At 35.8% G+C, this 13499-nt stretch overlaps 1 protein-coding gene across 3 annotated transcripts; it reads left to right on the top strand.

Annotated features, from left to right (window-relative positions):
- The first annotated feature begins 1483 nt into the window (after positions 1–1483).
- Positions 1484–9924, top strand: LOC110605394 (poly(U)-specific endoribonuclease-B). 3 transcript variants are annotated; one of them, XM_021743960.1, is made up of 8 exons: positions 1485–1678; positions 1763–1849; positions 1970–2020; positions 2472–2546; positions 2647–2712; positions 2991–3599; positions 8611–8682; positions 9488–9924. In XM_021743960.1, exons 1-8 carry the CDS (start codon positions 1568–1570, stop codon positions 9719–9721), a joined length of 1305 nt encoding a protein of 434 aa, XP_021599652.1. In that variant the 5' UTR covers positions 1485–1567; the 3' UTR covers positions 9722–9924. The 3 variants fall into 3 exon arrangements, with proteins under 3 accessions (XP_021599653.1, XP_021599652.1, XP_021599651.1); XM_021743959.2 differs by having other exon boundaries at positions 2644–2712; XM_021743961.2 differs by lacking the exon at positions 8611–8682 and having other exon boundaries at positions 1484–1678; positions 2644–2712.
- Positions 9925–13499: the final 3575 nt, after the last annotated feature.

The raw sequence follows: 13499 nt of genomic DNA, 5'->3' as shown, positions 1-13499 counted from the left end.
GTGAGGTGGTGGGTGCCCACGGTAGCCACTCTGATTCTCAAGTCAGTATACTGAAAAATGGGGTGAATGCAATAAATTGCTTAGAACTTGAGTAGTGTAAGAGAATAACATATCTTTACCTCTGTGATTCTTCTACTTTTGTACTATAAAAATATAAGGATAAATATAACATTTTCTGATAATCAGGCGATGGTGTGGCTGGCTGTTCTATAAGGGATATCGATAGCTAATAGGTTGGTGCTCCCACAATTATAAAAATAATGAGAATATGCTGGATTGTGTCTAATAACGATAACTTTGTATCGAGACTTATCCAATCTAGAAGAGTGCGAGCCTTGATAATAAACCGATTGTTTGAGGTGTTTAGGTTTTCTTTTTCTCGGATGGACCATATTTCCTACTTATCATATTCTTGCCACGTTGTCCTATCTTATGATAACTGTTTGTGACTTATTTTGCGCGATTGTAATATAGTATTAATATAAAATAACTCATTAGCCGATTTTTTAATTTTAAAAAATGTATTAAAAATCATGATATTTTAAAAACTCTATTAATTAATCCTTTATTAATTTTAATCGTTAAATATTTTATTATTTAATTTATATAATTTTTATATAATTTTAAAAAATTTATTAATTGATTGTTTAGATTACTAAAAAATTTATTAATTAATTATTCTGTATTAAAAATATTTTAATTTTTTTTAATATTTAACAATTAAAATTAATAAAATAACTAATTAATAAATTTTTTAAAATTCATTTAAAAAAATCCTTTTAAAATATAAAAAATAATTTAATATATTTTTTAAAATAAAAAATCAACTAATAAATTTCTGATTATAGACACTCGTATTCCCTATAATTAAATAACTAAGTATATACATCTTTCTATAAAATTTAATGTGCGCAAAAGCATGACCACATGTTAAAGGCATTTCTCGCCAATCAGACATAATTACGATGTTGCCATTACCCGCCATATCTTTTCTGATTTTTTTTAAAAATTATTATTTAATTTTTATAATATAAAAAAATTAATTCATTAATTTTTCAATTTTAAAAAATATATTAAAATATTTTTAATATTTTAAAAATCTATTATTTAATTATTTCGTTAATTTTATTATTAAATATTTTATTATTTAATTTTTATAATTTTAAAAAATTTATTAATTATTATTTTAAATTTTTTAAAAATTTATTAATTAGTCTCCATATATATTTTAAATTTTTTTATAATATTTAATAATTTAAAAATAATTTAAATTTTTATAATATTTAATAATTTAACAAAAAAAATAATTAATGGTTTTTAAATTTTTTATAATATTTAATAAATAAAATTTTTAAAATTTTTAAAATATGTCAATGTATATTGAAACATAATCCAATAAATTTCTTCGTATTATATTAAATAGTTTTTTTTTTTTTAATCTTTCCCTACTTGCCTTCAACTGTCATATTTACTCGGACTCTCCCTTCAACTGTCATATTTACTCGGACGCTCCCTTCAACTGTCATATTCCCTCTCTCTCTGTCTCTCTGTCTCTCTGTAACGAGAAATGGACGGTCTGATCAAGAACTTGAGGGACGTGGCGCTTGGCCGCGATCAGAAGGACGACGAATCGAGCGCCGAGTCCCGTGATACACGGGCTAGATCCAGCTGGGCGCAAGTGAGTAAGCTTTGTGTTTCTCATTCATTCATATCCATCCGTTTGATCCACTACTAGATTTATCTTGCTTGCTAAAATGCGCAGGTAGTATCCGGGGAGCAGGGTAACTGTGACCAAGCGAGCAGTGATTACTCGCATGGTTCTCGTCCCACAAATCAGTGGCGGGAAGAGGTCTTTTGCTTTTCTCTTTCTTTTGTCTTCTTTCCTTCTTGATTTCCTGTGTATTAGAATTTGTGGTTGGAATTGGATCAGATCTATCTTTTTTTTTTTTTTTTTAAAAAAAAAAATTAGGAACTGAGCGAGGGGATCAATGAGAGGCGACCTTCAAGGCGAACCCCAAAGGTTTGTGTAATGTTTTTTATTTTGATGATTCTTATTTGATCATTGTCGTTTTATCATTTGAATCCCTCAATAATAACTAGTTTAGCGTCTTACGATCGGATCCTCGGTGTCAAGAATAGAAAAGGGGAAATTTGAAAGTTTATTTAGGTGGTTATCCTCTTGCTTTGCTTGGTTTGTCTTTCAACATTCATGAAACTTTATTATTTTACAGAAGTAAATAGTTTTCCTTTTTTTCCCCTTCCTTGGTAATGGTATGAACATTCAATCTATTGAAACATTCATGGATTTAAGTATTGTAAAAGCTTGTTTTAGGAGAAAAAAAAATTGTGCTCTGAGAAGTAATGCTTGTGATAATCTTTTGGGTATTTCTGCATGTATTGTGAAAAAAAAAAATGTCTTTTGGATATTTTGCAACTAAGCAGCTTTCATTCTTTCAAAATCTCAAATGTAGGATGATTATGAAGGGTGTGAAAGAAGTGAACGTGATAAGCAACATGATTATAATCAAAACCAGTGGGATGGAAAGGTTGGGATATTGTAATTTTTCCATTTTCTCTTTTGTCCCTAAGTTCACTGACCTACTTTTGAAGCATAATTCCTCATCTTTTCAATTTCTCATGCAGAAGGGAGGGGAAGAAAATAATGATGGTTGGGAGACAGTTGGCAGAAAGCATCCCAAGCGATCACACAAGGTATTTACAACTCTGCTGATTACTATTTCAAGTGCACAAGATATGCAATCTTTAGGCTTCAGATTCTACATGTTCAATGGGATCATTTCTCCTTGAAACTCTCTTGTTTCTCGAAACTTGGGGATTTGCTTATTGTCAATGTGCTTTTTGTGTTGGAAATCATCAAACTGAATGGTGTGCTTTCAAAGTTGATCCTTCCTATTCATGAATATCTCACAGCTTCATGATTCTACATGTGGAAAAAAACTTTACAAAGTTTCTCAATTGCCATTTGACAGATTGAAAAGGAGCACTGGAATGGTTACAAAAGACCTCCTAGCGAACAAGTATACTCTGATGAGGTTGAAAATGGTGAAAAGCTAGTGCCTTCAGATCAGGAGCTTGCGGACCTATCACAAGCTTTCAACAGGCTCTGGCAGCTTGACATAAACCGTTTGGTGCCTGGCAGAGACTATCAGATTGATTGTGGTGAAGGGAAAAAAGTATTTGAGAGAGAAGATATGGCAGAAGGAAGCCTATTTAGCTGGCTAAAGGAAGATGTGTTAAGGAGGCCTACTTTTTCTCGTTTTTGTTCTCTGCTTGATAACTATAACCCAAATGAAGGGTGCAAAGAAGTTGTCACTTATGAAGAGAAACAAGAGCAAGCTGCTTTTATAGAGGAAATCAGCAGAACTGCACCCATTAAATACATTCATAAACTTCTTGCATTTAAAGGCATTGTATCTGAAGATTATCATGATTTTAAAAGAATATTGACAAGTCTCTGGTTTGACCTCTATGGTCGAGGTGGTACTTCTGGTTCCTCTTCTGCTTTTGAACATGTTTTCGTTGGAGAAGTTAAGCAACGAGGGGAAAAAGAAGTTTCTGGTTTCCATAACTGGCTTCAGGTGTGTCTTGTTACAATCTCCTTTCTAAATTCCTTTTTTGGCTGTGTTTTACTCCCTCCGTTCCATAATTTTTATTCCCTTTACTTTTACACACATATTAAGAAATATAATATTTTTTTATTAACTTTTCAATTATATCCATCTTAAATATATTAAATTTTATTAAATACTAAGAGATATTTTGAGAAGTTTCTTGGAAATAAGATAAAATTAAATGAGGTCATAATAGTCGATTTATTGTTATTATAGTCTAAAAAAAAGAAAGTGGACAATAATTTTGGGACAACCAAAAAAGGAAGGATAGACAAAAATTATGGAGCGGAGGTAGTATTTTTTTTATGTTTCTTCAATGTTGGCATTTATTGGTGCAGATCATCTCATCTTCATGAATTATTTGTCTGCTCTGTTCTTGCATATGCAGGTTACCTATTTTCAGCATTTTTGTTGTACTTGCAAAAAAATAAAAAATAGAAAGTAAATCTTTCTGGTGACATGTGTCATGGTATGAATGATTTCAACTCTAAAAACCACTCAAGCTGTGCATTCAATCCGTCGAACTAAGTAAACTTTATCCTCACTATACGCAGCGAAAATCAAATAAAGGGTTGTCAAGGGCTAAAATAGCTATATGGGTGTGAAGGAAGCTAAACTAGTTAAAACTAGCAAGAAGGGAAGAGAATTGGGAAAATAGGCTTTATATTACACTTGGAAAAATTTACGAGGCAAATATTACAAGAAACTCAATAAACTCTTTACAAAGTGTTTACTAGGTATTTCTAGTGTTGTTTTGGTGTAGGAGGCTTCCATTCTCTTTAAAAGAATCCAAATGGGGGTATTTATAGGTAAATGGGTCTGTTTGGCCGACTAAATCATGTGGCTGGTGCTATTCCACGTGTCTGGCTCTGTTTGAGGCGGTTTGGGAGCTGTTTGGCATGTTCTGAAATTTTCTGACAATTTCTCGTATCTATGAACCTCGTTTAGTGCTGCCACGGGCCAACACGTCCTTTTTGTGCGCGCCTCGCAGCTTTCACCAGCTCTCGGAGGAACCTTGTAGCTTTGAGAATCTTTGCGCCTCTTCCAGCCCGCATAAACCTCGTTTGTGCGTGCGGTTTGCCAACGTGTTCCTGCACACGCAGCCTACTAGTGTCCCCTTGTGCATGCTCGTGCTTGCCTCTGCCTCTAGTGAACCTCATTTGTGCCTGGACGTCTTTGGATGCCCTTGGAACCTTCTCGAACGTTCTATCCCCATTGAATCTCGTTCTGCCTAGTGACACCCCATAGCTTCTAGCACCTTTCTTTATGTTGGGCTAACCTAATTACACTTCGCTGGCTTGCCACTCACAAGTTCACCTCCAATGTCTTGTCTAGCCCGCCTGGCCTGCTGAGCTCCACGCCTGGCCCAGTTTTTTCCAAATGTACCTCCTTGCTAGCACCCCTAGCCTGCAAGTCTGCTTGTTTTCCCAATAGTGCCAATCACCCCTGACACCCACGGGCCCGTTCCTCATGCCTGCTGGCCAATTTGCCCCAGTTGGCATTTTTACCTTGCAGTTAGCAAAATTAGCCCGGTGAACCTCATTTGGGCCGCCACACATGCCCAATTGCAAAATTGGCTCTAGCAACGCCAAAAGCCAATTTTTCCTCGAATTGTGGGGATCCTTAGTCTCAACACCTTTGGATCATGGCATTCTCCCTTACTCATTTTCGCAATGCTCTCGTCGCATCTTCTTCACCTGCCTAACACCACGTGAGCAATCTTTAGACCTCCTCGCATCACCCTTGTACGAAGTTTTGCGGGACCTCTTCGTATGTCCATCCACATACGAATTGTTGCCTTCAGCCTTCTCCACAAGTGCACTAGTAGCATTCCTCTCGTCCTCGTGGCTAGGTGTCTTTACCATCCCTTTGGCCTTGCACCTACTTTTGCTCCTCCTCGAGCATCGTCACCTACGCTTCCCTCGCTTTGGCGAAACCCCATCCCTTGGACTTTCAGCTACTTTGGGCTCTACGGCACCATCCACCTCTCCCTTAGGTGGTAGCTCCCTCGACAACTATTTCTCCTTTTGGTCCCCATATTCCTTTAGGTCCTTTTTCAAAGTCAATGATGACGATGATGAGGTACCCGTTTCCTCATCTTGCTCCACCAAATTATCCACCCATTCTAGTGCACCATACACTTTCCAAAGAATCAAAGTATGTCACCCTTGGCTCTAATGGAGTCTCCTTATTGCTTTGCACCCTTACAACAAACTCACTCCTCTTTGGGCATTCACCATGCTTATGAGGACCTTTGCAAAAGTAAAACTTACGCAAAGGTCTCTCCTCCTTGCAGACGTTCTTCTTGTCTAGTAAAGGAGCAAATAAAGTGGACACACCATCCCTATTTTTCTTCACACTCTCCACCTCATCCTTCATTCTATTTAACTCCACTAATTTCCCAAGTTCTCTCTTTAACAACTAATTATCTTCCTTAAGTGCGACAATTTCACTAAAAAGGAAGGATTTTCTAGACTCACCTTCCTTTGTCACATTGTTGATGGCTTCATTCAATGCCCCTTGCATCTCTTCGCGAACCTCATCCATGCTTGACATGAGTTCCTCAATGCAGGACTCCATCTCCTTGAACCACTAATCATCATCGACAAGATGCAATTGCACCCTTGCAAGCCTTGCTTCAAAGTCCCCTAGCTCCTCTCTCATCTGGCTAGGTTTCTTTGACTCCAACTTTATACTTAGGTTGCCATGCTCCTCTCCTTTAGGAGCACCCAAGCCAACCGCCACAACTTCCTTTTTTTGGCTTGACATAGTTGGCAAAAACCCTTCCTTCGATGAAAACCTTTTCCTTGCAGCAATGGGTGGGGGAACAAAGCACTTCCCTCAGCTTGACACCACGCAGGTAAAATTCTTCTTTTTTGGCCTCATGCTGAATGAACCTCACTGACTACCCCTTTAGGCTTCCAGCACACAGATTTTTCTCCCCTGAAAATCTACCCCCAACGCCGAGAAATGAACCTCATGCAATTTTGGGCAGGTTAACCTCGCTGGACTATGCTTGTGCGACAAAATACACCCTTGCCAAAACTGCTTCACAACTTGTCTCGAGACTAACAGAAATAACCTCACTTCAAAATTCTGCCCAACTAGCGGCCCAACGATCTCGGCAGAATCTCCCCAGAATCAAGTTGGAACTAACTTCACTTCGGCAAGCTGAACCTCAATGGAGTAGCGACACCAACCCCTTGGTATCTCGGCAATTGAACCTCTTTTAGCAGAAACTGCTTGTCGCAACAATGACACCTTTGCTCAACTGAGCCTCAATGCGCAGCAGTGACACCCAAATGACCCTCACGTCGTAGCAGTGAACCTCACTTTACAATAGTGAACCTCGGCAAAGACTGGCTCTAATATCACTCTTTCAGGGCTTGAACGGTTCCAACCCCAAAAACCACTCACTGTGCGACACTTAGCTTAATCCGTCGAATTAAGTAAGCCTTACCCTCAAGATACGTTGCAGAAATCAAACAAAAGGTTGTAAAGGGCTAAAATAGCTCTATGGGTGTGAAGGAAGCTAAACTAGCTAAAACTAGCAAGAAGGGAAGAGAATTGGGGAAATAGGCTTTATATTACACTTGAAAAAAATTTACAAGGCAAATATTACAAGAAACTCAACCAAGTGCTTACAAGGTGTGCCTAGTGCTATTTCTTCCATTCTCTTTAAAAGAATCTAAATGGGGCTATTTGGCCGACTAAATCATGTGGCTGGTGCTATTCCACATGTCTGACTCTTTTTGAGGCAGTTTGGGAGTTGTCTAGCACGTTTTGGAATTTTTTGGCAATTTCTCACAGCTATAAACCTTGTTTCGTGCTACCACAGGCACGCGTGTCCTCGGTGTGCCTACGTCTCTTTGCGCACGCCTTACAGCTTCCAACAACATTCGGAGGAACCTTGCAGCTTCGAGAATCTTCGTGCCTCTTCCAGCCTATATCCATCTCGTTTGTGCAGGCGGTCTACCAACTTGCTCCTGCATGTGCGACCTACCAGCATCCCTCCGTGCGCGCAGCGTACCAGTGTTCCCCTGTGCGTGCTCTTGCCTACCTCTGCGCTCAATGAACCTCATTTGCACTTGGACATCTCTGGATGCCCTTGGAACCTTCTCGAATGTTCTAGCCCCATTGAACCCCGTTCTGCCTAGCGACGCCTCCTGACTTCCAGCACCTTCCCCCGTGCTGGGCTGACTCAATTGCACCCTACTGGGCCTGTCACTCACCGGTTCACCTCCAATACCTTGACTTGCCTGCCTGGCCTGCTGGGCTCCATGCCTGGCCCAGTTTTTCCCAAATGAACCTCGCTTGCTGGCACCCTTGGCCTACAAGTCTTCCTGTTTTCCCTAACAGTGCCAATCACCCTTGGGACTCACAGGCCCATTCCTCATGCCTGCTGGCCAATCAGCCCCAGTTGGCATTTTTACCTTGCAGCCAGCAGAGTTAGCCTACTGAACCTCATTTGGGCTGCCACACATGCCAGTAAAATTAGCTTCAATTTTTCCTTGAATTGTGGGAATCTCAACACCTTTGGACCGTGACACATGTCTCGATGAATTCAATATTCATTAATGACTATTATTTCTGCATGGACTTGAAGGTGACACTGGGCATTTCATGATATAGCCTTGCCTCTAGACTCTAGAGTCAACATCACAATGAAAGGAGCGTTTATTCTCCAGGATTCATGCTGCAATAGGTTATGAGCTATTATAGCTATATTGTTTGACATCCTTGGTCAAAGTCTGTCGATCATCCACCTGGATAATAGCTGGTTATTAGTACTCACTAATGTGTTCAAAAATTGCATTTAGGAATTTTTGCAAGGAAATTTCAGCAATTGTGCCCAACGATCACTTTAACTGTTTTTAGTTTCTTTATGAATCATTATTCCTTTATCATTGTTTAGTCTCTTGCTGAAGGATAACGTTTACATGTCCTTAAATTTCCTTTTTTTGTCCCTTTTTTCCAGTTTTATCTAGAAGAAGCAAAAGGAAGGGTTGATTATCAAGGTTATATTTTTCCCCGACGACGTGGGCAAATTGTAAGTGATCTTGTTGATATAAGACTATAATTGATAATAAACTTTTGAAGTATGGAAACAATTCTTTACACCTGTAGCTCTTTTTACTATATTTCTGCTCTGAGGAGTCAGTGTATCATAATTTTGAAGAGAAATGCTCCCCTTTTTTCATTGTTGAAGCTTCACCTTATTCTTCTATTCAATTTGCCTCTAGGGAGTTTTGCTACTCTGTATCTTCTAAGGTTGATGTGAAAAGTTTAAAATTAAGTAAAGCTTAATTTGCAGATAGAAGATAGAAATAATACCTCAGACAGTGAGATAGGCTGTGCCATTTTGGACCCTAAAATTTTAGTGCTGAAGGAACATGATTAATAAGAGAGTCTATCAAGGGCAGTTCTAATTGTTTTATGAGAATGTTAAATATTGATCGAGTTTTATAGCTTCGGCTATTTTCAAAATTTCTTGCAACTCTTATTTGAAACAGAGAAAAATCCATATCCTATTTAATGGCGGATTCTATATTTTCCAGTTGACTAAAAACGTAAAGAGCCTTCTTGGATATAAGTTGTGATGTTACTTTGAAAAATGTATTCATTTAAATGATATGCGACTTAAACAGGCTTGCAAAGTTACCAATATTAAGATATTTATCAATCCATTCCCCTTTAGTTTTTATGATAAATTATTTAGTGTCTCCATAGTAGAAACATATATTTTGTTTATGTACTTCAATGCCATGCCCCCCAAACAGAAAGATTAATGTCTTTTACATGTTGAATTGCTGTTATACCCTGTATCTTACCTCAAGCTCATTTCTATTTTGCAGCCCGACTCTGATACCCAGTTGCTTACTGTTCAGTTTGAATGGAATGGAATTCTCAAATCTGTATCAAGCATTTTAGTTGGTGTGAGCCCAGAGTTTGAAGTTGCATTGTATACTCTTTGTTTCTATTTGGGTGGAGAAGATAACCATATGGAGTTGGGTCCATACCCTGTTAATATTAAGTGCTACCGCTTTGGAAATCGAATTGGGTCCGTATTTCCTATAGCAGAGTGTTGAATGAATGCGTTTGGGAGAGGTATGCGGAAAAGATATTATGATTGATACCCTCTTTGTAAGGACTTTGACTTGCTAGTATGATCAAATGAACCTAAATAAACTTGTTTTCGTATATTTTATTCTAGATGTTGGCATTATAGGCCAAAGTTGTTAAGCAGGTGGTCCTTTAAGAGTACTATTAATGCAGCTTCATTTTGCAGAGTCTGGCTTGTGCGAATTTTTTATTCGTAGTATAATATAGTGGGATCTATATGAAATTTAAATGAGATTCCACTTATTTGTGTCTTGCAGCAAAAATTTTCTATGTTAATATATTAAATGAAAACCCCAATAGTACTTTTGAAAACATTAAGAAAAATGCACTCGTTATGTCCCCATAACGTTATCCATCCCAATACCAGTCTGATATGTGTTAGGCAAGTAGGGACCAAGAGGAGTTCGCTTCTATGATGAGGTTTAATAAGAGACTAATAAAGCTTAGTGTGCTTGCAAGAAAGATGAAGTACAGTCCTCTCTTGCAATGTGAGTTGATGGGCATGTATGAAGGTTTCTTCCTTTGTCTGGAGGAAAAGATCATGGAAATTTGATACCAAATGGAGTCCCAGATTGTATTTTTGGGAAATTAAAGGTGCGATTATGTCATATTTACGGTGGAGCAAAACGTGTGTGCTGATTGAATTGCTTCTTCTGTAGCTTTTTTAAATCGTGGAGTTCATTTATTTGAGGATCCTCCTGTAAGACCTGTTAATTTGATTTTCATGATTTTTGTGAAGTTAGCGCGAGTCTTTTCATTTAGGCTATTGCTTTCTCTATTATTTAGGAATTTAAAAAAATCATTTGATTCCCAACTGTTCTGAAAGAATCCGTCGGCACTTAAACTTTTTGGTGATTAACATTATCTTTAAAAATTAAAAAAAAAATAATAAAAAATATTATATAATTTCATTTTTTTGGCTTTTAATCTATATAGATAATTCAGATAAAAGTAATATTTAATATCATTATACTGCTAGTAACAAATATAATTTTTAAATATCATCAAAAATATTTATATGATAAATAAAATATAATTATTAATTAATATTTTTTTAATTTTTTTTTTAAAAAAATATTTTCTGATTTTATCGATTTTTAACTCTAAGTCAATGATTTAATTTATATTAAAATAAATATTGTGATATAATTTTTATATCAAATATTTTGCAGTGTATTTAAAAAATATTTTCATATGCTAATATAATGGTATCACGAGAAAAGATGTAAAATTCTATTTTTATCGAAATATCATATTTGGTACAAAAATCTTACAAGTCTGGTATATATTTTTCTTGATTATTACCACCACCTTACTCCAATATCTTTGCTTGATTCAAATGAATTAAATTTAAAGTAATTTAATTAGATCAAAGATGACTCATTTTCTTTCTCTATCGTAAAAAAGTGAAAGCCTATAAGTTACTCACTTCTTAATTTTTATAACGTCACAATCTTGACTTTTAATAACTCTTTATAAATTATAAATTATCATTATTTGGACTTTGGTGTCTTTTTGATATGAACCCACACATATATTAATTTTTTTTTTTTATTTTAATTAGAAGAATCAAATTCAACCCTCAGCCTCTTTTCCCTAGAGGCACACCAAAAAGAATTATTTAGTATTCTCCATAATAGAAACATTATATTTTGTTTATATAGTTGAATGCGAAGTCCTCCAAATGTAAAGATCAATGTCTTTTACATGTTGAATTGCTATTACACCCTGTATCATATCTAAAAAGCATTTCTATTTTGCAACCTGACTTTGATACCCAATTACTTACAGTTCAGTTTGAATGGAATGGAATTCTCAAATCTATATCAAGCATTTTAATCAATATAAGCCTAGACTTTGAAGTTGCGCTGTATACTCTCTGTTTGTATTTGGAGAGGAGGGGGGAGAAGATAATTATAGAGTTGAGTCCATAACCTGTTAATATTAATTTTCTGCCGCTTTGGAAATCGAATTGGGCCCGTATTTTCTATAGCAGAGTGTGAATGAATGTGTTTAGGAGAGGTATGAGGAAAATATATTACGATCAATACCCTCTTTGTTATTTTTTTTCACTTGATAATATGATTAAATGAACCTAAATAAACTTGTTATTCTACATATTATTCTAGATGTTGGCATCATTAGCCAAAATTGCTAGGTAGGTGGTGCTTTAAGAGTACTATTAATGCAGCTTCGTTTTGGCCTAATGGTTAGGCATTTCGTAGTTGTCCCATTTTGCAGAATCTGGCCTAATCTCACTCACTTGTGTTTTGGATCCACCATGAATTGCGTCTAGGCAAGAATTGTCCGTGTGGATGAGTAGATTCTAAATTTATCTTAGATAAAGTGCAGGGGAAGGTGCCAATTTCCATAGAGATTGCCTTTTCAACTTTTTTATAATCTTAGTAAGATACACAATTGAGGCTACTGTTTTCTTCATAATGCAAGAGAAAGCAACAAAAGTTTTCTTATGTCATTTATTAAATGAAAACCCTAATAGTACTTTTAAAAACAAAAAGAAAAATGCCACACATCATATTCCCCTAACCTTATTGTTCTTAATCATCCAACCGATTTTAATTCGAGTCTGACACGTATAACGCAAGTAAGGATTGAAAGGAGTTGCTTCTATGGGAGGTTTGATAAAAGACTGTAATGGAATTTAGTGTGCTTGCATGAAAGATGAAGCACAATCCTGTCTTGCAATGTGAGTTGAAGGGCATGTATGTAGGGATGGCAACGGGTATGTAGGGATGGCAACGGGTAGGGTACTCGCAAAATTGAGAGTACTCAAATCCGAACCCGATTATATGTAAAATTTCTGAACCCGTCTCAAACCCGTTTAGTATTTTAATTTTAATATTCGTACCCATTCCAAATCCGTTTAACAATACCCGAACCCGACCGAATCCGAATTTTTTACTTCAATTCAACGATAAAAAATTTAAAGATTTGGATATTATAACCCAAATAACAAACCTAAATTAGGAAATTTAAATATACTAAAACAAAATAAATATATTACAAATTCATCATTAACACAACCATTAGTCAATTATCTATCCAACATAAAATTTTGAACAAATGAAATGTTCCAAAAGTTTATTAAACTACATTGATTGAACATAAAATATATTCAATTGGCCATTTCAATCTCCAATATCAAATTGTGCTTGAAAACCTTCAAAAAACAAATACAGAAACAATAGATTGTAAATCAAGTCGGAGAACTTAGCAATAATTTTCACAAAAACTATCTATAGGATATGCACAGCCCAGCAGTAGAAACATTATATGCACAACCCAACAGTAGAAACATTGTAGAAATGCTCAATGACACGAACCAGATGGATTACATAGAGGGTACTTAGGATTTATAATCTCTTCACTACATCAAATATCATTATGGTAAATTAACACATATTTTTCTTAAACGGCATGGAATCTGATAGTATTAACATATTTTAACAGCAACTAAAAAGATCTTAATTATCAGATTAAGAGTAACCAAATAGCAAATAATCAGATAATTATATTAATAGTCCATAAATTCTAAAAATCTTTAATAGCAACTTTTAGTTCATAAATCAGATTAATAGTCCATAAATTCTAAAAATCAACAGTGTCATAGTAACCAAATAGCAAATAATCAGATTTTTTACCAGTATCCAAATAATCAAATTAATAATCCATAAATTCTAAAAATCTTTAATAGCAACTAAAAATTCTTTAACAACATGCACA

The sequence above is a fragment of the Manihot esculenta genome, chromosome 17 (assembly GCF_001659605.2).
Source record: "Manihot esculenta cultivar AM560-2 chromosome 17, M.esculenta_v8, whole genome shotgun sequence".
NCBI lineage: Eukaryota > Viridiplantae > Streptophyta > Magnoliopsida > Malpighiales > Euphorbiaceae > Manihot > Manihot esculenta.
Note: the sequence above shows the minus strand (reverse complement) of the source record. Positions and strands in the feature narration are given on the sequence as shown.

Excerpts from the sequence above, each read along its gene's own strand:
- LOC110605394 (XM_021743959.2), top strand. The coding sequence starts at position 1,568 with ATGGACGGTCTGATCAAGAACTTGAGGGACGTGGCGCTTGGCCGCGAT. Across the intron at positions 1,679-1,762 it reads CTAGATCCAGCTGGGCGCAA|GTAGTATCCGGGGAGCAGGG; the intron begins GTGAGTAAGCTT and ends TAAAATGCGCAG. Across the intron at positions 2,021-2,471 it reads CTTCAAGGCGAACCCCAAAG|GATGATTATGAAGGGTGTGA; the intron begins GTTTGTGTAATG and ends TCTCAAATGTAG.